Source organism: Podarcis vaucheri (genome assembly GCF_965113315.1).
Source record: "Podarcis vaucheri genome assembly, chromosome: 4".
NCBI classification, from domain to species: Eukaryota; Metazoa; Chordata; class Lepidosauria; order Squamata; family Lacertidae; genus Podarcis; species Podarcis vaucheri.
In genome coordinates, this window is record NC_138762.1 from 99180125 (window position 1) to 99204045 (window position 23921).

General features: G+C 43.9%; 1 protein-coding gene and 1 pseudogene across 6 annotated transcripts in view; one reads left to right on the plus strand and one right to left on the minus strand.

Annotated features, from left to right (window-relative positions):
- LOC309530190 (uncharacterized protein) overlaps positions 1–14620 on the plus strand; it is a 28009-nt gene extending 13389 nt beyond the window's left edge. Inside the window, exons 2-6 of one of the 5 annotated variants that reach the window (XR_014218643.1) lie at positions 950–1037; positions 1283–1366; positions 4418–4521; positions 5662–5713; positions 14330–14596. Coding sequence is in view for 3 of the 5 variants with exons in the window: in XM_082218917.1 (XP_082075043.1) it covers positions 950–1037; positions 1283–1366; positions 5662–5708 (219 nt within the window). In the remaining 2 variants the exon portion in view is untranslated. Of the gene's footprint in view, positions 1–949; positions 1038–1282; positions 1367–3707; positions 3753–4417; positions 4522–5661; positions 5714–14329 lie in introns of those variants that run through there. The other 4 variants (XR_014218644.1, XM_082218917.1, XM_082218919.1 and 1 more) reach the window with 4 other exon arrangements.
- Positions 14621–21014: 6394 nt separating this feature from the next.
- Positions 21015–23589, minus strand: LOC309531668 (2-oxoglutarate receptor 1 pseudogene; annotated as a pseudogene). Its single transcript, XR_014224705.1, has 2 exons — positions 23555–23589; positions 21015–22117 (listed from the first exon to the last, which is right to left on the minus strand). The product of XR_014224705.1 is annotated as a 2-oxoglutarate receptor 1 pseudogene (transcript).
- Between the last annotated feature and the right edge of the window lie 332 nt (positions 23590–23921).

Genomic DNA, 23921 nt, shown 5'->3' on the forward strand with positions numbered 1-23921 from the left:
AATTGAGGTTCCATACAAAGCACTCTGTTCTACCACAAATAATCATTTATAAGCCATCCTCCAGGATGCAAATTAAATTCACCTCCTTGGTGCACTTGCCAATCTGCGTTTGTGCTGCGGCACCAAACACATGAGGTTTTTTAACAATAAAAGAAGGGGAAATCAGAAGTGGCAGGGACTGCAACCGGTAACTGAGATGAAAAAGTAGGAGCTAGCAGGAGGCATGGAAAGAAAGGACAGGGGATGATGGGAATGGCCCATATCTGAAAAACTATAGAAGGGTGTCTGGGAATGGGTTGAAAAGCAGTTTGTTTTATTTTTATTTATGATTTTCAATCTTATACATTTCAATAACTTTACAATCACTTCAACATTTCAAAACTTGACTTCCTTCCCTCTCTTTCTGCGGTTCCTTAATTTTTAATATTTTCTGCATATTCAAATTAATTTGAATATGTTCTTCAAATATATACTCTTATAAAACTGCAGGTTATTACAATAATCCTGCCAGTGTTTTTATCTGTTTATAATTTATCTGTAAATATTCAATAAACTATTTTCATTCTTTTATTTAAAAAAGTTTGTTATCTTGATTTCTTATTTTTCCGATAAGTTTTGCCATTTCTGCATATTCCATAAGTTTTTGTACCCATTCTTCTTTTGCTAGGACTTCTTCTTTCCATTTTGGGGCCAGTAACTTTCTTGCCGCTGTAGTCGTATACATGAATAAATTTCTATACAGTTTAGGTAGTTCTGTCCCTATAATTCCCAAAAGGATAGCTTCTGGGGTTTGTTACAAACGTTATTTTAAACATCTTTTTCAGTTCATTATATATCATTTCCCATTAAGTTTTAACCTTACTACAAGATTTACCTGGCAGGGGAGAACCCATGATCATGAAAAGCAGTTTTACTAGTGTTAGCAAATTTCTTTTTTCAATATTCCCAGCTCCAGGTAACTCCAAATTTACTGAGAAAAACGTTCAGTACAGCAGCTGTACATTGTGAAAGACTCCTGGACATGGGAGAATTAATGGGTATGCTAGGGGTAGACAGTCTGAGCTGTCTTTACTCAAGTGTGTAAACTACGCAACAGAAGAGGCTTGAGGCTGTAGACACATACTAAACTACACATTTATTATACATAAATCAGGTCAAAGAAAACATGGCATCTCTCCTTGCCGTCTTAGTAATCTAGAGGACCATTTTTCCAAGTGGTGGCTTACCACGACATGTATTCAGCAACTTAGTGAGCTGGTCATGTTCACTGTCTGGCCCACAGGTGACAAGAGCACAACAAGGAAGGTGGCAGCTCCCCTAGGAGGAAAGGCTACAACATCTGGGTTTTCTTCATTTGGAAGAAAAGGTAAGCAAGGATGGGGGAGAAACATGATACAGGTGTATAAATTTAGATGTGGTGTTGAGAAAGTGAATATCCCCCCGCTGCCATTTTGCAGAATCTGAGCCCATCAAATGAAGGATAGACTTCTTTGCACACAGTGGCATAGCGTGGGGGGTGCCAGGGGTGCCGGCCGCACCGGGCACAACATTTTGGGGGGCGTGTTTGGCTGGCCCTCCTCGAGGAAGCAGGAACCCCACTGTCCTCGGACCTCCTCCGAAGCCTGGCGGTGGGGCGGAGAGACCTTCTCCCCGCGCCAGCCTTCGGATGGCTGTCCTGAAGACTTCTGGTGGGAGCAGTGGCGTAGCGTGGGGGGTGCAGGGGGGCTGCTGCACCTGGCGCAACATCTGGGGGGGCGGGCAGAAGAGACTCGAGTGCTAAAATCCATGGGTTAGGGGGCTCAAATTACTTGCCTTGCCCCGGGTGCCGAGAACCCACGCTACGCCACTGTTTGCACAGAATGTGAAACTATGGAACTGACTACCATGACATCATGATAGAGTCGGAAAGTTGAAAGGGACCCTGATAATCATCTAGTCCAACCCCCTGCAATACAGGAATATGCAGCTGTCCCATACGAGGATTGAACCTGCAACCTTGGCATTATCAGCACCATGTTGTAACCAACTGTGATGGCCTCCAACCTGGGCAGCTTGAATAGAGGATTAAATAAATTCATAAGGCTATCAGGGGCTGCCTCCAGGATGAAAGGCTGAGTTCCAGTTGTTGGGAGCCACAAGTGGAAGAGTCCATACCTTGCTTGTGGGTTTCCTGTTCCCAATGTTATCTGCTTGGGGATAAAATGCTGGCCTATGTAGACCTATGATCTGATCCAGAAGGACTCTTCCTATTTCTCTTGCCACTCGGTTGATCCCCTGGGTAGGCCCCGAAGTGTGATAATACTCCTCTCCACTTTGCAGAACAATATAGATCGCTGGCTTGCCACATGCTTAATGCAAACCAGGGCAACTTGCCACTTAGTAAACTACTGTTTATCATTTATATAGTGCTGGAGAGTGTTCAGAACAATTTACGATGCTTAGATCCACATCTAATTATAGCCCATAATTTATTAAGCCTCCAATAATTAAATTAACTGCTGTAGATGATATTGATGAATTCATTTAATACAACTTCAAATAATTAAAAAAACAACCAACCATCCCACCACGCTGGACATATTTCAATACAAATCTTCCTCAGCAGTATTATTAATCACAGTTCAACATATCCACAATTTGGTTTTCAAAGCAGGTTTAGTCGATACCTTCTTTGGTCTTAGATATGATTGTATCCAAACAAAAAACCATAGAACCACCAAATCCCATTTAAAATATTATTCCTATGTTCCCATATGAAAGGCCCTCAGAAAGGAGCAATTTTTTGTCTGAATGTATAAAAAATTGCTTTAAAATTCCAAAGCCAGTCTGGAGCACTTGCTGCTTTCGTTGTGATAGGAAAATAAAACTGCAAAAACGTGCCTTTTCCCACTTAAAAACAACATTATATTGTGTAAAATGTCACATCACCCCAATAGCTGCTAAAATGTAGCAAAGAGTAGAATTTCACATTTACATCAAACTGGAAAGTAGATCCCACCTCCATTACCCAGCAAGGTAAATCAACCTTGATTCCAGCTATACTCTATACAGTAAATCTGCTTCGATTCTGTAATCGACCAAACCTGCACCTTATAGCTATAAAATATTGTGGGAAATTATTAAAGAATGAAAGCCTCAGCTGCTGTCATTGATGTGCAATGATCCCATGGACTAGTAGGACTAATTCCTAGAGCTTTGAGGTTTAAGATGTACAAACCCTTCGGAGAAATGTGGTCGCCTGAGGGAAACAATAACTGATTTATTAAGAATCCTAAGGCTTGCCTTTCGTATCTTGGACAAATGGTAAGTCAGCTCCTAGGAGTTTTGTACATCTCTATCAAGGTGCCATCCCTCCATGTTGAGATTCATTTGCCAGAAGACAAAATCCCACAATAAAAAGTATTTGTCACAGATGACAATCACACAATTTTGCCGTCTTGGAGACTGAAGAATGATGCCTCTTACTACAGAGTTACTGCAGGGCCGGCCAAACCAAAGGTCATACGTAGTTTTATCAGTTCAACATGTTTTCAGGCTATTTAGTGCCTCCAGTACAGATTTTTAGTAGGATTTTAATTAAGGTTGGGATACAGTAAGTTGGACACCGAATAGTTTTGATAGGGAACATCTGGACCAGCTGTCCAGATCGCTGTAGCTTGGGGGCTACTTTGGTTTTGTTTTGTTTAACTGCTCTCTCCTCTTTTCAGAACCAGAAATGAAATGACGTGAGAGAAATAAAATCGGTCTTGCAGGATCTGTCTTGTTTTTGTACTAGAACCTTGAGATCCCCTGGCTGGAGCCATTGGTTTTCAGGACCAGAACTGAGCTCTCAGCCCTGCCACACAAATATCTACAATATTCCTGCACATTGCTCAAAGATCTACCACTGGATCCCAATCAACCTTTGGCGCACCCCTATTTTCGGGGGGGGGGGTATTGGTTGAAAAATCTCTCAGAACGAAAAGCAGAAACCCTTTGTTTCTAAATCTGTTTTCTTCTGTCAACATTATCAAAGTAACAAACTAACATGATGCCTAGCAGTTAATTTCAAAGTGGTCCGGCACTCCGTTTGCAACTAACAGAGGTGAACATTTGCTGCCTAGGGTACACAAGCGTGTGTCTTCTGTACACTACAGTGCTCTGCATCATAATGGTTAGTCTGGTCACTAAGCTCGCTAAGTAAACCAGTGGGGTAATTGATAGGCTGCTCGTGCCATATCATTTTCTACTGATGACTTTCCAGAAGATGAAAAACAGATTGTTCACCCTCTCCAGGAATGCCCCCAGTTATGAGAAAAGCAAATTCCCTGGCTTGACATTTGATGTACCTTTTTGTCTGATGAAAGCATTTTTCTCTAGCAGGTATTTTAGAGTGCCCAAGGCATAGAAACAGGCTATTAATGCTTTCATTTCACAGTGGTATCTGCAGGCAGTTGGTCATTGATCTATCTCCAGGACCAAATCTTGACTGTGCCTTGGACAGAACTGCGTTATGAGCTTCCCTGACGTGCTGCGCTAAAAGTATCCTTTGGGATGATTCATTCCCTGGGTTCAGAATAGGCCTTTTATGAGAGCATATTGCAATGGGCCTTCAAAGTCCTGTGGGTGATTTGACACTTGAGGAGAAAGAGAGATGTGGATCTGATTCATGCAAAAATTAGATTCTAAATATAGAATGATACACCACTATGGTTGCAAAGTTTGGTAAATACCGTCCACAATACATGCCATGCCCCAGAATGAAGAAGCCAGGCAGGGCTGGATTAATCATTAAGCAAAATCAGCACGTGCTTAGGGCATCAGGGAAGGCAGGCACCACATAAATTTTACCATTACCAGATTTTAAACATTACAGTGATACCTCTGGTTGCGAACAGGATCCGTTCCGGAGGCTCGTTCGCAACCTGAAAAGAGCACAACCTGAAGTGCCGTATCTGTGCAGGTGCGCGGTGCGATTTGGCACTTGCGCACATGCACGAAGTGCGATTTAGCGCTACTGTGCATGCGCGAGTGGCAAAACCCGGAAGTAACCTTTTCCGATACTTCTGGGTCGCTGCGGGACGCAACCTGAAAAGACGTAACCTGAAGCATCCGTAACATGAGGTATGACTGTAATGGTCACAAATTGCTCAGCTGAGCATTCATTTTCTCAGGTGAAGAATATTAAAAATCCCAATAGAACAGCTATGCAACAAGGCGGGCTGGATGCCTTATCTCTACTAAGTATTGAAGCAGATGCACTAATTAATATTAGTCACATGAGAGGAAAGGCCCTGGGTGATTCGGCGAGACTTGTCTTCCCAGGGAGTTTAAGGACAGGCAAGGGTGTGCACAGGTGCTACGAGCACAACCCCAAATATAGGGCGGTATATAAATTCAATAAATAATAATGAAACAGGAAGCTGAGAGGCACCCTAGCTAAAGGGGTCCGACTCCAGTAGGAAGTCCAAACCTCCGGAGGGAGCGTATTTGAAACCTCCTGTCGGTAGGAAATGACAGAGACCAGACCAGATTCTAGCAAAAGGAAGGCAGCTACGTAAGCCTGAACTTTATTTAAAAAATAGCTGTTGGCAACAAGGTTCCCACTCATGCTACAGGCATTGGAGGAGGAACCCCGAACAAAAGAAATCTCTTACATTTATACCTTAAATTTCTATACAGTAGACGTCAGAAGAGGTGTGGCTTCAAGGTATGTTGAAAGGATTTAGCACAGGTAAGTGGTGTGTTGAGGAAGGGTTAAATGGTGTTATTCGTTTGTGATTGCTGTACAAGAGGTGTTTGGGTTGATTTCCCGTCTCCAAAACAAATGGTTTTGTTTTTTCTGCACACGTACTGGATCCTGCATGGTCTCCAGGTCCCAAGAACTCCTTGCACCCGGGGCCTATTGCCTGACCACTCAGATAGACATGCGGCAGGGTTGGTTTCAAAAAAGTGAGGTTACAATTTAGTAGAAAGTCCGTCCTGTATTGGGGCATTGTGAGGGGTGTGGTGATGAAGGGTACCCCTTGTTTGTGGTGTGAGGGAGTGTGGGCACATACCCAGCAATCAGACATATTGGTAGTGTGGATGACCTTCTGGAGAAGTTGCTTTGCCATGCAGACAGCTGTTGGGAATGAGTGGGGATGAGTAACTCTGATAATTTGACGTTCCTAGGGGCTGTGCCTATGGGGTGTAGGGGATCTTGGTGATGAAGGAGATTTAAGTCGGTCATTATCCCACCACATCTCTGGGTCCCATTCCGAAGCGGTACCTCCTCCCACAGGATGCAGCCAGCCTTCAAGGTGCATTTTCCCTCCCCAAGTCGAAGAAGTCCCTAAATCCCAGACACAGCAAAATCTATGTACACAAATACCTTGGATGGCGGAGGCGGTGGTAGGGTCACTGCAATAAAATCCGTAAGTGCAGTGTTTGTAATACATGGAATCGGTGTAGCCTTCCCAAAGTCTTTTTTCCTTGTTTGGATGGGTTGTAGTGCCGAGTGGGTTTCCCCCATTGTGCTTGGATATAAGTCCCATTGTGGCAAGTCAGTCGGTTCCACGGGTGTTCGATGGTGAAGAGAGCACATCCTAGAACAGAGTAGGAATCGGATCGAACAAGGAGTTCCCATGCTTGAGTGTCCTGTAAACGTGGTCGGAAAGCGTGTTGTAGCCAAGTCCTGGTTCCAGGTAAAGTGAAGGACAAGAACTGCTATGGCAGCTGCCTTCTCTAGGGCATTGCAGTTACGCTTGCGCAAGCCTTTGTGGAACAAGCCAGCTCCTTCTGCTCATGGTCCAATTGACTGGGGACTGGAATTTGAAGCCGCAGTGAGAAATGGCTCTGGGAAGGTATGGATAGAAGAAACAAGGAGTCTAGCATTATTGCCAGGAAGATGTTACAAATGGGAAACCTGTGTCAAATGAATGCCACCATACTTTTTCATCTCACACAGACAGATCATAATCAGTGCCTCTTAGCTTTCAGTTCTTCCCCAATCAAGATTGTAACTAACAGTTCCTGCAGTATTTCTAGATCACAAGTTACCTAGTCGTAACAAACAATATCTTACCCCACTAACTATGCATTTGAGATACCAGAACTGAGGGCAGGTAAGGATACGGGACAGGTAGATCAAAAGAGGCTTAAAAAGAGGACATCTGGCCAGCTTAGATACCATCCTTGGGGCTGTTCATTTTTTATCTTACTACGTTCCTTCCTTTGTTCTCAGCCTAGGCTGGGATGTGCATCAGAATGTTAATATTTGAAGAAGCATTTCATATTCATTCACTGACAGAGCAAGTTGCACTAAACATCTGATTTATACTGACAAGGTCTGAGTGATATATTAGTGTATGGAGGTGTTTTTACGGGAAATGAGTCATCTGCATACATATGAAAATGCGAGTCTAATTTAAATATTTAATGGCAATTTTATTCGGTGGCATTTTGTATTAAATATTCATACGCAGTATTAGTGTTACTAATGGATAAGCTTTTTCATGTAATGCATTACCATGTTTTGGAAATGAAACAGTGGAGTGGGAAACAGCAAGCAAATCACATTAAACCAACAAATTAGAATATTGTTAACTGTCACATTATGAGGGCCCAACACTATCTATGAACATAGTCCAAAACACATAAAGTGCCACTCATTAAACAGCAGTAAAGTTCAGGATTTCTTGTTTTCTATGCGAGATTAAAAGAACTGTGGGGTGCTTATGGCAGCCTACAAAACTGACCCCACCGGTCTCTGCCCCATATGTTGCATATTTCTAGACTGCTTTTCATTCAAGTGGCTCGCAAAGCAGCTTACAAACAATAAGTAACAATAAGATAAAAGAACATCACAAATATAGCACAAATTATATGGAAGAATTAGCAAACTATCGGTAAAACAATTGCAATCTATAAAACAGTATTAACAAAACAACGAAAGAAATAAGCCAAGCAGCACTGTTACAACTAAAGTCATATGAAAGGATTCACAAAGTACTGCACCATTCATAAAGCAACAGTAACAACATTAACAAAACAGCAACCAAAAACTAAGCATCGTTGCATTCGCTCTTTGTGGGGGAAAGCCTACGCACGGGGTGCTGGCGTAAAGGAAGGGGGTTTAAGTTAGGTGTAAAGTTAGACCAGATCCAAGTGCCATTCAGCAGTGGGGCTGCTGCTGCTGCTCTGCCTAAGCCTGGCAGAGGAAAAACAAGCCTTAAAAATAGTGCTCTGCTGGGTTGTCAGGCTAAGTGAGGGAGTGAATGGGCTTTGGATCAGGCCTAACCCCACCCCCGGCCTGCCACACCCACCCACCCTCAGAATGCCCCTTTTGGGAGACTTATAGCGGCCTCAGGTCAAGGAAGAGCAAGTTATGCTGGAGTTATCGTCAGCTGAGTCAGGGCTGGTGACTTAATGCTGGCTCAGCCCAGCTGAGCTAGAGATCAGTTGCATGCTAAGCTGCTCATCCTGGCTGATCTTGCTACAGGATTGCCCCCTGTGCAAATGTTTTATGTTTATTTAGATTTTTCGATGCTGCTGATTGCCAGATGGTCACAGGGCAGTTTGCACATTTAAAATGTCAGAAATGCATTGTACAAAAATTGAACTAAAGCTGCAAAGTAAGTAACAACAACAGCATCCACAAATCGGCAACTGGACGATTCCACGACACCTATATTCCATACCTCTTTATCTCTCTTTCCTAGTGGAGGAGTTGGGTTTGTGCTTGTCCTCTAAATGAAAAGTAATGATGGATCAGGACACAGAGGGAAGGGAAGGGAAGGGCAGGAAACTGCTGCATGATGAACTTCCTTAAGTTAATTTATTTTAGGATTCTAGTTGAAGTCGAAAATATAGATAAACTCCATCATCTAAAATTCCTCTAATTTAAAACAGAACTCCACAGCCCACAAAAAATTATGAACGCTTAAACCTTTTCTAGGGATGCGGGTGGCACTGTGGGTTAAACCACAGAGCCTAGGGCTTGCCAATCGTAAGGTCGGCAGTTCAAATCCCCACGACAGGGTGAGCTCCCGTTGCTCGGTCCCTGCTCCTGCCAACCTAGCAGTTCGAAAGCACATCAAGTGCAAGTAGATAAATAGGTACCACTCTGGTGGGAAGGTAAATGGCGTTTCCGTGCGCTGCTCTGGTTCGCCAGAAGCGGCTTAGTCATGCTGGCCACATGACCCAGAAGCTGTATGCCGGCTCCCTCGGCCAATAAAGCGAGATGAGCGCCGCAACCCCAGAGTCGTCCACGACTGGACTTAACGGTTAGGGGTCCCTTTACCTTTACCTTTAAACCTTTTCTAGTTGAGAGGCCTTGGGGTATCCTGGGCCTTGTCTCTATTTCTCAGTTGGAAGGTTTGCTCTTCCTCCACCATGCAGAAAGAAAGAAAAAATGTTTTTCTTCCTATTAAAAATGACTGCATCCCCACTTTGATTGCAGCAGTGTTTTCTGTGCATTATGCTGCACAAAGGTTCATAAAGCACGTTTAAGCCCAATTCGGCATAAAGGTGCTGTGTAATAAATGCTAACACAAAAGGATGGTGTTTTTCATTAAAATAAGAAAGCCTCTTGAATCCCTGGATATTCGAGAAGTACGCTAGGGCCCCAATCCACCACCGAGTTAGACATGCTTAAATTAAGCCCACTGATTCCACTGACTTTAAGCATGCCCAGCTGAGCGTTTCTTGGATTGTGGCCCAGCTATTGGAAGGAAGGCTTTAAGGAAGGATTAGCAAATTATCTCATGTAGAGAAGTTCTCAAGGAGAGGTTGGTTTCACATTTCTGCTAAGAGTTGCTGTTACACTGACATTCCCCTGCTATAAATTCCAGCTATAGTAATCTGCATTCTAATTAGCAGCTTGCCTCCCGAAAACAGGAGCATGTGGGTGGTAAAGGATTATAGATTATAGATTATAAGGATTAGAGAACCGTGCGCATGTGTTTCTCAGATATCTATTCTAGGCAATAAGCTAGTTTAAAGGGGGGGAGGAATAAAAATCTATTTGTCCTTTGGGAAGATTTGACTGCTGCTGGGAAAAGGACGTATTGCTTGAGAACTCGCAAAGTGAAATGTAGCACTCGGTGAAGTGGTTGGATGAGAGGAAAAGGGAGATGGGTTCATAATATGAGTTGTTTGAAGAGGCTCCGCTCCCCCCCAAACCCCCCCATTAAAAATAACAGTAACATTTACATCAAACCAAGATGAAATAAAGAGGAAGAATCAGGCAGGCAAACATCCAAGTACACTTTATTTTGTTCCAGCAGGCTATGTTTTGTTTTTCCAGAAGCTCCCTGTTCGTTCTGATTCAGAGGCAACAAGCACACCTTTGGAGGAAGGCTATGCACTTAATTTATCTACAGCAAGAATTGGTATGCAACGCCCACAGCTCGCCTGCTTCTGGTCATAAAGACCAGGACTAGCCTGCCTTGGAAAGCCTAAATTGCACATAAAGGCTGATTAGCTGAGTCTGGTTACCATTTGCAGAGAAGCAGACAGATTAGTGCAGCAAGAAAGAGAAATGGTAAAGCTAAGCTCTCCCGACGGAGTGCCCTGGTCCCACCCGTATACCCATTCCCAACTCATGGGATGCTACACAATGCTAGCTTGTAGGAAGCCCAGTTATTAGACCCGGCTTCTATACAGCATTAAGGCATGAAATAGCACACTGTGCCTAGCTTCAGCCAAGAATATCAGGCAAGACCTTACTGCCTATGCCCCTTCAGTTGTTCAGACACCTGGACAGCAATGCACATGGTCCCTCTCAGTCAGCGTGAACTCCCATCATCCCTGACTGTTGGCTGCGCTAGCTTGGACTGATGAGAGCTGGAGTTACCACAACTGGAGGAGGTCTACCACCCCTGATTTAAACGGGCCTACTTATTAGAGATTTCTATAATCTAAAATGCACACACACACAAAATTACCTTTGACTAAAATGAGGCATATTTTCATGGGCATCCCAAAGCAATCTCTTCCATCTTCCTACTTGATAAAGATAAACAGCACAGTCGTCTGCAGTCTCATACCCTTCAACATCCCACAGATCAAAATCAAGACACTCATTTTTTTTGGTCTTTTGGTCCATCACTCTGGTGTGAGCCAGATGATTTGCACCAGAGCATGAGAGCAGAAACCGAGCCCCTTTTGGTCCAGTGCTCAGGTGCAAAACGGGACTGTTGAGCGGTATGGAGTCTTGCTGTATAACGCCATTGTTATGCGGAACCACACCCAGCTTGATCTCCCTTGGTCAGAGTCAGGCCCAGTATTAGTTCTGACCTAGATGGAAATTTAGGCAGTTGAAGCTGCCTCAAACCCTTTGGGTATGAGCATTATTTTTTTAAAAATACAGTAAATAGCAAAAGAAGCTAAGACTTCTGTGGTAGAAACCACTTCCTGAAGGAATGCTTCTGCAGGCTTCTCAAGTAATACAAAGCTTTCCTGCTCCCTCATGTGGTTAAGGGCAGCAAACCAATGTACAAAAAAACCAAAACAAGGCATTGCGTCTAGATCATTTTTCCTGCAGAGGAGTCATTTCAAAGTAAAATTATTATTACAGCACAATACTTATTATTTGATCTAGCCAGAGGCTGTTACAATAGAATGACTATCACTTGACATACCTAAGAAAACACATCAGTGCAGTAAGATAAATATTCAGCATACCTCTGCTAATTGCATCTTCCTTTCCCATCAATATGATCACATCACCAGTGCTTGAATTATGGGGTGAAGGACAAAGGGGATCTAGTCACCTTCACTTTGATACAGATCCCTTAGCTACTCTTTTAAAAGGCCCTGGGGGGAGCGTGATTTGGCTAAAGCTAAGCAGAATTAATGGGACGCGGGTGGCGCTGTGGGTTAAACCACAGAGCCTAGGACTTGCTGATCAGAAAGTCGGCGGTTCGAATCCCCGCGATGGGGTGAGCTCCCATTGCTCGGTCCCTGCTCCTGCCAACCTAGCAGTTCGAAAGCATGTCAAAGTGCAAGTAGATAAATAGGTACTGCTCCAGCGGGAACGTAAACAGCGTTTCCATGTGTTGCTCTGGTTCGCCAGAAGCGGCTTAGTCATGCTGGCCACATGACCCGGAAGCTGTACGCTGGCTCCCTCGGCCAGTAAAGCGAGATGAGCGCCGCAACCCCAGAGTCGGTCACGACTGGACCTAATGGTCAGGGGTCCCTTTACCTTTTAAGCAGAATTAGCAGGGGCAGTTCCAGATTTGAGCCTCCCTTGGGCAAGGTTCCCAGGGGGATGGGGTTCTTCCATCTTTGTGCCCTGGTGGGCTTACCTGACGGTCGCAGCAGCAGCCCACAACAGCCATACCAGTGTTCCAGTTAGTGAAGAATGCTTGGATCTAGATGCACTTTTAATTCTACACAATGCACCAGAGTAATGTTCTAGCGGGGAAGCCAGTGACGCTCAGAGTGCTGGGCTTGGGATGAAGGCACGCCTGAGGAGATATCAGTTATGGGCTCTGCTGAGGCTCGGGCAGCTACCCAAGATTCCAGTGTGTGGAAGCTGACCCTGGGCATTTGAGAATGGGGCTTGTGGGTTTCATTTAAGGCCCTACATACTCCCCACACCCAAGCATTTCACATAAGGTTGTTCCTGAAAACCGTAAAAAAACAGCAGCTGTTATGGTCAAGCAGCTCCTAGACTATATCGCTTCCTACTGCATAATTAAATGTTATGTTGTGCTATGGTTTATTTATATCTCTCTCTTTTTAGCCCAAAGGCCCCCAAAGCAGCAAACAGCACATGAATACGAAAGGAATATACAGTAAAAACACAGTAATGTTCCGCCCCTGTACAAAAGACTCTCTGTATACAGAAAATTGGTGTGGTAGCCTTTTCTATCATCTTACTTTTATATGTACAATATTTAATATCCAAGGCTAGCCTTAGATGTATAGGAAACTGGAATCCAGAATTAGAAAAATTGTTGGAGGTGTGGACAGTGGAGCTGTAATGGAACCTATTGTTCCTTTTCCAAGTATTTGATTTCCCTGTTTTGCCCATTCAAGTGAAGATACCTGTTTGTCCCAAACATTATTTCTAATTGGGGATGGGCAAATCTGTCAGTTTCAGTTTCTCTCAACTTCTTATTTTTTCCAGTCTAGGGGAGCAATTCTATACACAAGGAACTGATGTAAGTTATGATGGCATAAAGTTACATCAGAAATGAGGTGGCCTGCTCTGTTTCATTACCTGAGACAAAAATAGGAAGGTGCTGCTCTGGACGTACACTGCAACCTAAACCTTGTTTTCTAAGGTCGCACAACTATGGCTCTGGGGTTTGGGCGAGATCTCACCAAAATCTGAAACCTACCACAGCCGCTTATCTGGTAGTGGTGGTGGGGTATCCACAAAGGAACTTCTGGATTCCACCACCTGAGGAGGCTGCTTCAGTCTGCCTCATGAATGGGCTGGCCCTGCACCAGAGCCAAACTCAATTCAGCAGTACTGAATTCAGGATTTACCCCATCTTAAGATATGCTAAGCTTGGCTGGTTCCTGGTTGAGCCAGGATGAGAGAGATACATGTTTATCTCTGGCTGAGCTAAAATATCTATTGCTGAGCTAAAGATGAAGGACTTAGGCTGGTGCAGCCTGGCTGTGCTGGGAACATCCCAAATCAGCTGAAGATCTGCTGGATTCTAATCTGCTCATCCAGAAGATCTTGCTGTAAGATTGCTCTCTTACATTCAGTTTGGCACATTTTCACAGCACTGTGTATTTCTTTAGTTGTCATGAAAATTCACCGGCATTTTACTGCAATTTTCTCCTAATGCACACATTGTTTATGCAGTTTTGATGAAAAAAATCCTTTTTAGTAAAGCTGTCTCCCAAAATACAATGTATTTTTGCAAGTAATTTTCACTGGTACCTGCATTTTTACACCTGCTTTACCCCAGTATAACCACATTTGCACACATTACTTGATTGGAGAACTGCATTGCAAAATTCAGAAATGTATGAACTCCGAAAGACTGGTGTGTTTCGGTTCGCATATTGTTTCAGGAAGTACCTTGAAATGCAAACTTCCCCCAACCACCCCTAATTATAATTCTCCCACTGCCGTCAAGATCCACAATCTTTCAAATGCAAGGTGTTGAGGTGAGAATAGGAATTTGTTTGTGCTTCTTCTAGTCGCCTTGGAATATATGAAGTAGTAAATGAACAATGATGAGCAAACACTGGCTTTAAACAGTGGATTGAGTAGAATCTTTGGTTGATGCTCTGATTGTGTTTCCCTCCACTGTGGTTTGGCTGGAGGTTAGTCTCCCTTTTTTATTTAAACAGAGATGTTTGTTTGAATGACAACCTCTGGTTTGTGATCTGTGCATAGGTGAATAACTTGGTGACACCTGCATCTTGGCTTAGCAAAGCACATCTCCACCCAGAATTGAGTCATCTCTGGCTCTGCTGCTGATAGATGAGATGAGGAAAGAAAACCTGACAAGAGACAATATTTGGGCCCAGTTGCCTATGAGATGAAATAACCCCTTTGCTCACTTCTGCAATACATTGACTGCTTGCTCCTTCCTTCTTGAAATGAGTTTCTACATACTGAGTGAGCAATGATCTATGAGGACACCTGTTTGTAGACTGTTTTTGTTTTTGCCACCTAAATAAAAATGTCACACTGTGTGTGTGTGTTCTCCACAAGACATAGCAGAAAGTGTGAAGAGGAGTATTTGTGTCTACCTCCTCTGTTTCTTTGTGTCCCAGAACATGTAATCTGCCCATACAACTGGTCTTCAGCTGGTGGGTAGGGCCCTCTGAGCTTTGGTGGGTTGCAGCAGCAAAACCACCTCCAATATTGGTTTTTTTAATCAATGCAATATAGTAACAACTTAAGACAAGCATCTCCATGCTTGGACTGAAGGTATGTCCCAGATCTGCTAAACATTTTAAAAAACTTTCCAGGGCTGCCTTCAGATGTCTTCTAAAGGTTGTATAGTTACTTATCTCCTTGGATCAGGGGTCACATAACTCCATATGCTCTAACATTTCTCCAGTGAAACTAGGGGTGTCTTAAGGAAAAGCAGAACATTCCAAGATCAAATCAGAAACTGGGACAGCTTCTGTAAATCCGGGACTATAGGAAAATAGGGACAATTGGAGGTCTGAACCTGAGGTCAGGTACTTACCTGTTATTGACTGCTGTAAGCCACCCTAAGAGCCTTTTCTGACTGAAGAGAAAGGTAAAAAATACTTTAAATGAATGAATCTTTCACTGAATATGAAGGCAGGTATTTACCTTCCCCATTTTACAGAACTTTGTTTGGAGGTAGTGAAAATCTGAGGCCTCCAGGAGAACTACAGGTTTGGTCCTGTCTCTCTTACGTTTGTGCCCGAAATCTTTTTCGCCCCATCTCACCTTTTGCAAATAAAGCGTTTGGCAGCCATCAGACGCAATAGTTCTCAACTAGTTGCCCAATGCAGTCATGTTGACTTGGCATTTATTTTCAACGAAAATCACACAACCAAATTTTTACATAAATTACAGCATTTGTGTACGCACACCTTATCCATTTTTCGTCTACAGTTTTAACATTCACCCACATAGTCAAATGAAATACATTTCCATGGGACACCATGACCCTGCTAAACAGGTGTGGTCAACCAATGTTTTGATATACCTAAACAAAGTAGGGCCGCCAAAGCTACCACTTGAAAGAGCACTGCCAATTTAAGAATGTAAAATTGGTGGAGAGAATAGCTGGTGAATCATGTGAGATTTGCAACCCAAACCTAACCCACAGCACCAAACTCTAAAAAAATGAAATTGCCATATTTGTGCACACTATTTCTGAGGAAATGGTGATCTCTGCCTTCTGGGATCTCCAAGGCTCTGCACCCACCCTTCATGATTCTGAGTGATACCTCCCCTCCCCAAACACATGACAGCCTATGAGTCCCAGTTCGACTGAGAAGAATCGGTTCATTTTATTTTCTCACTTGCTCCTGATGTAGATCTTCATTCCCTCCCCTTATTTATTGGCAGGGAGGGCATTTTGTGGTTTGCCTCAGGTGCAGCAATAATAATAATAATAATAAGAAGAAGAAGAAGAAGAAGAAGAAGAAGAAGTATACACTTCCAGAGTTAACACCAAATACAGTGGTACCTCTGGTTAAGTACTTAATTCATTCCAGAGGTCCATTCTTAACTTGAAACTGTTCTTAACCTGAAGCACCACTTTAGCTAATGGGGTCTCCTGCTGCTGCCGCACAGCCAGAGCATGATTTCTGTTCTCATCCTGAAGCAAAGTTCTTAACCCAAGGTACTATTTCAGGGTTAGCAGAGTCTGTAATTGGCTCCCATGAGAGGTAGTGACAATGGCTTTGAAAGGGTTTTACAAAGTCATGATGGTTAAGGTTATCAGCCTCTGCTAGCCATGATAGCAACATACCACCAGGAAGCCTGACTACTGAATGCCTTCTTCTAGAGGGCAAAGAGCAAGTGTGGATTGCTGCACTGGTGGGCTTCCATAGACATCTGGCTGGCCAGTGTGAGGAATAGGATGCTGGGACAGATAAGAGCCCTGCAAAGGCCTACTGTAGGTTCTTCTTAAAGCTGACAAGACTTCCATAAACTATTTATGAGCCAGTGTGGTGTAGTGGTTAAGAGCGGTAGACTCGTAATCTGGTGAACCAGGTTCGCATCTTCGCTCCTCCACATGCAGCTGCTGGGTGACCTTGGGCTAGTCACACTTCTTTGAAGACTCTCAGCCCCTCTCACCTCACAGAGTGTTTGTTGTGGGGGAGGAAGGCAAAGGAAATTGTTAGCTGCTTTGAGACTCCTTCGGGTAGTGATAAAGCGGGATATCCAATCCAAACTCCTCTTCTTCAAACAGGAAGTTGATTTCTTGCCTCTAACACGAGGGTCATCATCCAACCCTCTGCAATGGAGGAATCTTTTGCCCAACGTGAGTCTCAAACTCATGACCATGAGATCAAGAGTTTCATGCTCCACCAACTGAGATATCCTGGTTGGCCCCAAGACAGCTGCTGCTAACTGGAAATTGCCTGTAGTCGTATGATAACTCCAGAGGCAGGCCGCCACCTCAGACTCATGGAAAATTACAGTTGACACAAAGCTATGTGGTCAGACTCTCTGCGCCCTTGGGTCCCCCCCCTCCCCGCCCCATCCTTCTTGTATGTGAAGTCATCCTGACTGCTATTCTTTAGGTTTTGTTTATGCAAATCTGTCACCAGCCAGAGCAGGGGGCTCAGTTCTGCAGTGCAGATCTCTGTTTGTAATGCTTTGCAGTGCCAATGAATTGGTGTGATATGCACCAGCCAGATATTTGCATGGATTTTTTCCCCCTTTTGTGTGCTGATTGACACTAACCCTTTGCAAATATTGTGTATCAGAAACCCTGCTATATTTATTTGTGGTCCTGGTTGATTTAGATAGTACAGAGATGGTTTGCAGGCCTTTGGAAGTTTTTGTCAGCCCAATAAAAGAATCTGCGCTGTCCGTGTGGTTGGGTTCCGAATGAAATATAACAAGCAACGAAGGCTTTGTGGATCCATGCACTCCCTGGAAACCAACACACTTTCTTAGTGCCAAACGTTTGCACTTCAGGAGATAACTAGGCATTACATGGGAGAGGAATGCTTTTGTTTTACAAAAAGCCGTAGTGGGGCTGTGGGCAAGGGAGCACCTCTGTGTGTATCCCTGACCCAGATCACTGCTCCCTTTCTTGGTGTTGCACATCTAGTTAAGCCCTCATGTCCATTCCTTACTTTGTGATCATTGTGCCCAAGGAGGCGAGCCAAACCCAAGATCTGCCGGCAGGAGTAGAGTCTGGAACAGACGTAAGTCTCCCATCCTGGCTCAGCCGAAGCTCATTGTCTGAGCTGAAGCTGCAGTGAGTCATGAAAATAGGGCATTCTGGGCTGGTGGGGGTGTCACAGGGCAGGAGAGTGAAGGTGTGGGGAGAGACTTACCCCTATTCCAAACTTCGTTCAGCTCAGTCACGTGAGCTAGCAACTCAGCGGAAGTTACCCTGGCAAAAAGGGTTGTGCAATTTTAAGCTTGTTTTCCTTCTTCCAGGCTTGGGCTATTTCAACCAGCAGATAATAATAATAATAATAATAATAATAATAATAATAATAATAATAATAATTTATTTATACCCCGCCCATCTGGCTGGGTTTCCCCAGCCACTCTGGGTGGCTTCCAACAAAGCACTAAAATACAATAACCTATTAAACATTAAAAGCTTCCCTAAACAGGCCTGCATTCAGATGTCTTCTAATAGTTAGGTAGTTATTTTTCTCTTTGACAGCTGGTGGGAGGGCGTTCCACAGGGCGGGTGCCACTACCGAGAAGGCCCTCTGCCTGGTTCCCTGTAACTTGGCTTCTCGCAGCGAGGGAACCGCCAGAAGGCCGTCGGAGCTGGACCTCAGTCTCCAGGCGGAACGATGGAGGTGGAGACGCTCCTTCGGGTATACTGGGCAGAGGTCCTGGGAGCCAGTGCAGGTCTTTCAAGACCAGTGTTATATGGTCTCGGCCGCTCCCTGTCACCAGTCTAGCTGCCGCATTCTGGATTAGTTGTAGTTTCCGGGTCACAAGTAGACCTGCTCCCAAACAGAGTTTGGAAATGGGGCAGGTTGGACGGGCATAATTTACCCCGGTGTAAATTACACTGGCTTCCTATAATTTGGATTGCTCTTCCCAACTGGAACCAACCCTACAACTAGAGTGGTCTGATTCAGCAGGGATCTTTGTATGCTCCTATGACTTCAGACCTGTTGTGCTTGGCAGCAGAAGGTTGGTACAAGTCACAATCTGGGTAAAATTTATTTATTTTATTTACAATGTTTTTATAGCGCGCGTTAACAACAAGTCCTGCAGGAGGTCTGCAGATCTTCTTTTTTTTAATCAAACAAAACCATAAATATGAAATACAACATGGACATAAAACCAGAAACAATTTCAGAAACTGCATCAGAAGACAAAGCAAAGTAAAATCAGTGTGCAGGAGGTATATTGGTGATACATGGGAAGAAGTCCTCTAATCAGAAACTAAATGCTTAGAAAGCCCTGGCTTCCTGGCACTCCAGATTCTGACGCTGCCCATGAGATTAAGATTTAGGGAGTTGAGTCAGGGTAAGTAAAGGGGAACTTTCCATTCATTTATTTATTACAGAGTTTCCCAAACTTGGATCTCCAACTGTTTTTGGACTACAATTCCCACCCCCCTGACCACTGGGCTTGCTAGCTAAGGATGTTGGGAGTTGTAGTCCAAAAACAGCTGGAGACCCATTTGTGGGAAACACTGATTTATTACATTTAAGCTCCGTCTTTCCTTTAAGGAGCTCAGGGCAGCATCCATGACTCCCTGCTCCTATTTCCCCCCTTACAACAACCCAGTGAGATTAGGCAGAGGGACAGTAACTGATTCACGGTCACCCAGTGACCTTCATGGGTGAGTGGAGATCTTAACCCAGGTTTTCCCACTCCAAGTCTGGCCCTCTAAAGGTCAGAGCAGGGGTCGGCAACCTAAGGCCCATGGGCCACAAGCTAAACCAGCGCAGAGCAGAGCAGGGACATCCTTCCACGACGCTGGCCAGCTTCCCATTAGCTCCTGCAGCCAATGGGAAGCTGCACACACCTCCTCCACGCCAGAAATAGTGTTTGCACATGCATGTGCACGCACACACACGCACATGCGCACACTGTGGCCCACCACGGCGTCTGTGGGACCATGAACCGGCCCAAGCGACAAAAGCTTTGCTGGCCCTTGCGTTAGAGCTTCAGCACACTTAGAAAGAAAACCTTGCTGTAATGTTCTAAGCGCCTGGCAGGGAATAGGGCTCTAGTGGTTGAGCATAAGGCAGTGTTGACATTGTCAGACCCCATGTAAGAGTGAGGTCTCCTCGAGAAGAAACTGCAACTTTGAGTTCTGAAGTTTTGTGAATATCTGCATTGGTTGATGCAATTTTTTATGGGGGCCGGGATATTGGTCAGTTATCGACCCAAAATAGAAATTATCAGCATGTCCTTCTTGAAAGAAGCTTGAGAAGTGAACTATCTAATAACATGTGCCTCTGATGAAGTGCATCACAAACACAACAATCCTGATTCTATCATACTCAAATGTGCCTTATACATATATAAACGCATACATATGTTCTCTAAAATGTTATCTCCTGCTTCAACTACAATAAGAGGCTTGTGTGCTTGAGCTTCATTTCAAACTTTTGCTGTGTGTGTGCTGTGTCTTGCCCAGCTGAGAGAGTTAATAGACTGCAGGAAGTCATTCTGGGAACTGAGAAAACAATATTGCTCCCTCTTCTTCCACCTTGGGATCTCAAGGGGTCCATGCCACCGACCATGAGGGTTCCAGGTTCTTGTTTAGCATGCACCCAGGAAACACAGATGAGTTTATGTGGTGGGGGAAGGACAGACCCATAACTACTTTGTGGCACATGGCCATAAGAATCCACTGTAAAGTTATGTGTGGTGTCAAAAACTGAACTGCAGGACTCAGTGGCAAAGAGAGCAATCCTATGCACAAGAAGCTGTTGTGAACCAAACTGGCGTAAGTTCAGCTGGTGTTGTTACACCAGATGCAAACTCCACTCAGCACTCGGTTTACTGCTGGCTTGAGCTGGCCTAAGCCTGTCAGGGGGAAAACAAGCTTTTAAAATAGTGTTTGAGTTATGCCACCAGTTTTACTGGTTTAATTTATGCTGGGTTCCTGCATATGTGATGAAGCTGGATGGGCTTAGGATCTAGCCTACGTCCCCTCTGATTTACACTGACTTAGCTCTGACTAAGTTGAGGATGCTGGAGTTAAGCCAAATCCACTGGATCCTAGCCTGTTCAAGGTTGGCATAACTTGCTATAGGATCGCTTCCTAAACAACTCTGTTTAACACAACTCCTTCAATATGAAGAGGATCAAAAGGAATGCCATGAATCGAAAGCAACTGATACACACCTTACGTTCTGGGAAACAAAGGAAAGTGGGTGCATACATTTTATTTCCAGGAATACATGGAAGCTTTTGCACCTGAAGAAGTCTTATGCCTCTGCTGAAATTACGCAGGTTTAGGGCAACAGCAAACGCAACCTATTCTTTCATGTTCTGGGCAAGGCACATCGCTTTTCCTCCTTATCTATTTCTTATTTGTCTTCATGATCAGTTTGCAGACAGAAAGAATGGCCTGCTGGAAGTTATCACCCAATGCAACATAAAGTATTAAGTTGCCAAAGGTATTCAGTGATGCTAAGGACTGGGTCACAGTAAAAATATCCCGGACTCTCCGCATTGTGCGGCAGCTCGCAGGATGGATCATTAGCTCAATGCGAACTCCTCTGAAGATGTGAAATGGCAAGAAACAGACATAGAAGACCGCCAGGAGAACCATGGCCAACAGGCGAGCCTTTTGCTTGTAAGCAGTGCCAGTGTGAGGCCCTCTTGCCAAGGTGTAGATAATCACAGCGTAGCAAAGAGTGACAGTTACCAAAGGCAAGAAGAAAGCAAATGTCGTTAGGAGCCAGTTATACCACCTCACCGTGAACAAGTCTGCAGAGTTAGTAAGATCCTGGCAAATCCATCGGTGGGCGTTTCGTTGCGCCGTAATCACGTGGAATATCGGGCTGGCCAGCAACAGGGACACAACCCAAACTACAGCACAGGCGGCAACGGCCCATCTCCGTTTCTGAATGGAAAAGCAGTTCATCGGGTAGACGACGACAATAAAACGGAAGAGGCTGTAGCAGGTGAGGAAGAGGATGCTGCTGTACGTGTTGAAGTAAAAGTTGAAGCGGACAAGCTTGCACATGAATTCTCCAAACATCCAGTTTTCTCCACTGGCGTAGTATTGTATCAGGAATGGAAGGCAAGACACGTACAGCAGGTCTGTAATGGCCAAGTTTAGCATAATGATGGTGCTGCTTTTCCAGGGCCTCATTTTGAAGACATACACGGAAATGACAATAATGTTCCCAGGAAAGCACACCAGAAAGAGAACGCTATAAATTAGAGGGATATAGATGTCCTGAAATATTGCGCCTTCGCCTGTGCAGTTTCCGAAGGTAGTCCATGGATTCTGCAAAGAGGAGAAATTAGCCATGCCTCCAGGTTTGGTGCCCATGGTTGTCATATTCAATTCTTTGAGGTGGAAAAGAAAAAGAAGTGGTTTAGATGATAGAGCCAATATAAATTATGCTCAAATACTCTCCATAGGACCATAGAAATGCCAAATGTCCGGACTTTCCCAGACATGTCCTCTTTTTCAGAGGTAAAATCACCATCCGGGCAGATTTTTAAAAATTTTGCTAAATGTCTGGGTTTTCTGAAAACAGCTGAATGGGCAGCCCCACATATAAAACATTACAATAATCTGAACTGGAGCATCAATAACTGAAAGTAGGTTTTTAATGGCTGCGTGCAACCATACATTTGCCTCAAAAGGCACCTGCCCCTAAAAAACCCCCCAAACCATGGGACAGTCATTTACCAAGGATGGGCAGCAGAAAATCTGGTTGGTCCCTGGTAAATCTGGGCAGCTGGAGGATATGAGGAAATCGTCCTCTCTCTCTCTCTCTCTCTCTCTCTCAGTTTCCCATCTGCTATGCCAGGAACAGGATCCTACAAGTACTTTGTGATGATAAATGATTACAGCAAAATCGAGCTTCACATTGATCAGCTCTTTTGAAATATTTTTGACTACAATCCTCAGCAACCAAGCAAGCTTATTTGTTTGTTTGTTTGTTTGTTTGTTTGTTTGTTTGTTTAAATATCTATACCACCCTTTGTCCAAAGGTCGCGGGGGCTTGGGTGGGAATACACACAAGTCCCTCTAAAATGAAATGGAACTTCAGAGCAAATGCTTAAGAGCATGTTGCAAAATTAGTTTATTCTGAAATCAACTTTCAAGTCATTCCTCAGCTCGAAATATCCAACAGTGAATACTGAAAGTCTACTCACCTTCAGAGCAAATATAGAAACATTTGTGGTTAATTTGCTCCTTCCACCCATCCAATGTCTTTTTTCGGTCATATTTAGGGAGTAGAGATGATAAATTGCCACAAATCTGCTATAGATGTTCCATAACATAACAGTCCAACTGCTTCCAAGGATTTATCACTTACCCAGAGGCAGAGGGGAATTGTTTGAAGGGCCAATTAGAAGGATAATAGACCTTTATGTTCTTAAAATCTGGTTGTCAAATCTGCAATGTGACACCAACCAGGTAGAATCAAGGCAATTTGCGCTGGTTTTTTTTTTGTCATTTTTTTTTAAAAAAGCATTTTACATCAGTTTCTCCTGGTTTCCATAATTTAACAATTACTTTATCTAAAGATAACTATTTGATATTCCTGGTCTATTCTGAGCCAAAGTAAGATTTGTGTGAAAAACCAAACTATAATGGCCTTTCCATCTTCTCGTCTCCTATAGTATAAATAGCACACTGTAAATGAAACCTTTAAAAAGAGAGTTGTCCTCCCCCAGTTGCAGAATTATCCCACCTCTCCAATACTATAAAGAGATCCTATTTACACACAATAAATATCTAAAGTTAGAGAGTAGAGGAATACCAGTTACCTGGGGACTCATTACAAGCTTCCTTTCCCCTTCCCTTGTTTTGAGCAGAATGTGACAAGCCTCAGCGGCTGAGCAATCCATACAGTCTAATCATATCACTGGGTGGCAACGCAAAAGCCAGGTGCTTCCGCTGCTTTCGCTGCCAGCTGCAATTATAATATACCAATCCAGAGTCATGTAAGTTGATAGCTCATGAAAGTGCTCTGTTTGTATGTGGCTAAGGGCTTTATATATATATATATATATAGCAGCCACTAGACCTGCCCTCTTTGGCATTCTGCTCTGATACCTTTCTCACTGTTTGCAGCCTTTAGGTTCCGGAGGGCTGTGACTCTGAGGACTAAGGAGCTAAGGAGCAGCAGTGGGA